At 57.0% G+C, this 2,524-nt stretch overlaps 1 protein-coding gene across 1 annotated transcript in view; it reads left to right on the top strand.

The window, feature by feature from the left end:
* Nucleotides 1–2: 2 nt before the first annotated feature.
* The window catches only part of KLF16 (Kruppel like factor 16), a gene marked incomplete at its 5' end in the record, with an annotated part of 11,456 nt that continues 8,934 nt past the window's right edge, over nt 3–2,524 (top strand). The window contains one exon of the mRNA XM_012804421.2: nt 3–126. Coding sequence (XP_012659875.1) covers nt 3–126 — 124 coding nt within the window. The remainder of the gene's footprint in view (nt 127–2,524) is intronic.

Here is a 2,524-nt window from a genome sequence, read left to right as displayed (position 1 = left end):
CCTCGGGCCGCGCCCCCGGCGCCGCGCCCTCCGCCGCCGCTAAGAGCCACCGCTGTCCCTTCCCGGGCTGCGCCAAAGCCTACTACAAGTCCTCGCACTTAAAGTCGCACCTGCGGACGCACACAGGTGAGCGCAGCCGTGATTCCGGACGGTGCAGAGGCGGCCTTCTGAATCCCCTCCCCCGCCGGGACCCCGAAACTGCGTGGCGCGTGGGGGGGCGGGAAGGGGGCGCGCCCGGGCCTCCGCCGCGCCGGCCGGCAGGGCGGGGCTTCGGTGGGTGGGGCGCGCGCGGGGGGCGTGGCGGCCACGCGGTCGGGTGGCGAGCGGATGGCGGCCGCTGCGGTTGAGGCCGGGGCTCGGTGGCTGAGAGGGGTCCACCGCCGGGCCCAGAACGCTCAGGCAGACTGCCTTTCTTTCCGCCCCAGGTCCTTGCCTGGAGTTTTCTTTTCCTTTTGCGTTCTGAGTCGGGTGGTGGGCACCGAGGTAGAGAGCATACAGCTCTGAGGTTCTGCTTGGCCTTCCCCTTCTCCCAGTCTCACTTTCCTTATCGGTGGAAATAGCCGGGGAACCGCGTCTCCGTGTCCAGGGTGGCTGTGCGGGTTCTCTGCGTTCTCACCAGAGGTCGGCGGACACCTGGCGCGGGGCCAGGAGGTGGGGGGGGTGCCTGGCACGTTTCCTTTCCGTCCTTTCTGTATTTTAAGGAGGTGGAGGATGGAGCGGAGAGCGCGAGTTGGGTCCTGAGTGCAGGGAGGGGCGGATTTACAGGTAGTGGGGACCCCTCAGGGAATCAGGTCCCCACCACGTTTCCCCAGCGTATTTGGGTGCTGGATTGGAGTGGAGTGCGATCCAGCTACACCAGCGCTCCTCACAGCCCTGCCCCGGGGGCGGTTAGGGGAACTGAGAGTCAGGTGGACACTGATTATCTTTTCACTTTGCTCCCTAACTCCATTTCCTTCCCTTGGGTTACACTATCCGGACTGGGAGTTTGGACTGGGGATAGACGGTGGGTCTTATAGGCTCTTGGGTTTGGGTATTCCTTGTAGAAACTCTTCCCTTTTGGGGAGGGTTGGGGAGTGAGTGTGGTGGAGGTCTGGGGACAGGTTTTGGGTAGGCACTTGGATTTGGCATCCTATTCTTGTTATCATGTAGCAGATGAACTATTCTCCCTGGAGTTTGGTTTTCTCATCTTTACAATGGGCACAGTGCTGCCATTCTCTTTGGGTTGTAGTGGGGGTTACAACTGGCCCTCCAAGGGTGCTTGGTCCATGGACTCCAATTTTGGGAACAAGTGCAGTGAGCCCAGAGTGGAGGATTGGCCACAGTGGTGTGGCTGAGGCAAAGCATGCAGTCCCCAGGCTGCTTGCATCCTTGGAGTGTGGGGAGCCACACTTAGATGCCTCAGGTTGAAGAGGGGGTGGTGGATGTAGAGGGCACTGGTAGCTCCCTACCTGTTTTCCATTCTTCCCATCTTTAGTTCAACAACTCTTCTGTCCCCATGGCTCTGGACCCAGGGCAGCAGGACAGGACTTGGGGTGGGGTCTGTATTTTACCATTTTCTGTTGAGTAATCTTTAATTTTAACCTCCTTAAAGCAGTGGGGATTCATGTATCTTCCTGGTAGAGATATTTTGATGTCCATGAAAATGGCAAGGTGGCTTTCAGGAGGACAGGATGGAGGTGCCCCTCTGGGTGGTGGGCTGGAATAGTAGTGAGGGGATTGGCATGGGGGCCTGTTGAGAGAGGAACCTCTAATCTTTCTGCCTGAGGTTGTCATTTGTTTGCATGGCTCCTGAGAATTTTTTTGATCCCAGCATTCTGGTTTGGTTTGGTTTGGTTTTTTTTTTAGACCCTAGCTTCCTAGGTTGGGAGAAGGGGCTGGCCAAGCTGCCTCCTACCTAAGTACTCAAGGAATGCTTCCATAGGCCCCCAGGAAATGGTGGCAGCTGTCCCCAAGTGAGCAGGAATGAGAGGGATTCCTGTCATCCCCAGATAGTGAGAAGCTGAGCCCTGGGAGGCCTGAAGTCAGGGTGTCCTAGGATGGTTACAGATGTTCTGATGCAGCAGCACCATGTGTCTGCCCTGCGTTCTGGGGGTGGATCCTGTTTCCACCCATCCCACGTCTGCTTTATGGGAGGTTGTGGGCATCCTGGCTGGAAACCCCCTTTATAATAGTGATACAAGGACTTGGGAGGCTAGCCGTGGACCCAGGCACCTTTAATGTTGCTTCCAAAACCCCAGGACCACCAAAGAGTCTGTGAAAAAGGTCTGTTTTTGTGGAAGGTTGTTTGGTTTTTCCAGCCCTTAGTAGAGGGAGTAGGGTTTGGGGGGCAAGAAGGCCATGCTTGTAGGGATGGGTTCTAAGGCCAGTGTTGTAGTGCCCCACTGCAGGATTGGCCCTGGGTACAGGCCCAGGGACAGATCTTGTGAGGAGCCATAGTTGAGAACTGCTGCAGAGCTATTTTTCCCAGGTTTGGGAGAAAGATTCTCACCCCAGGCCCCCTCTTGGGGATTTTTTTTTTTTTTTT

The sequence above is a fragment of the Otolemur garnettii genome, unplaced genomic scaffold, assembly GCF_000181295.1.
Source record: "Otolemur garnettii isolate 467f Iridium unplaced genomic scaffold, OtoGar3 scaffold00029, whole genome shotgun sequence".
Taxonomy (NCBI): domain Eukaryota; kingdom Metazoa; phylum Chordata; class Mammalia; order Primates; family Galagidae; genus Otolemur; species Otolemur garnettii.
This window is presented reverse-complemented; position numbering and strand designations above follow the sequence as displayed.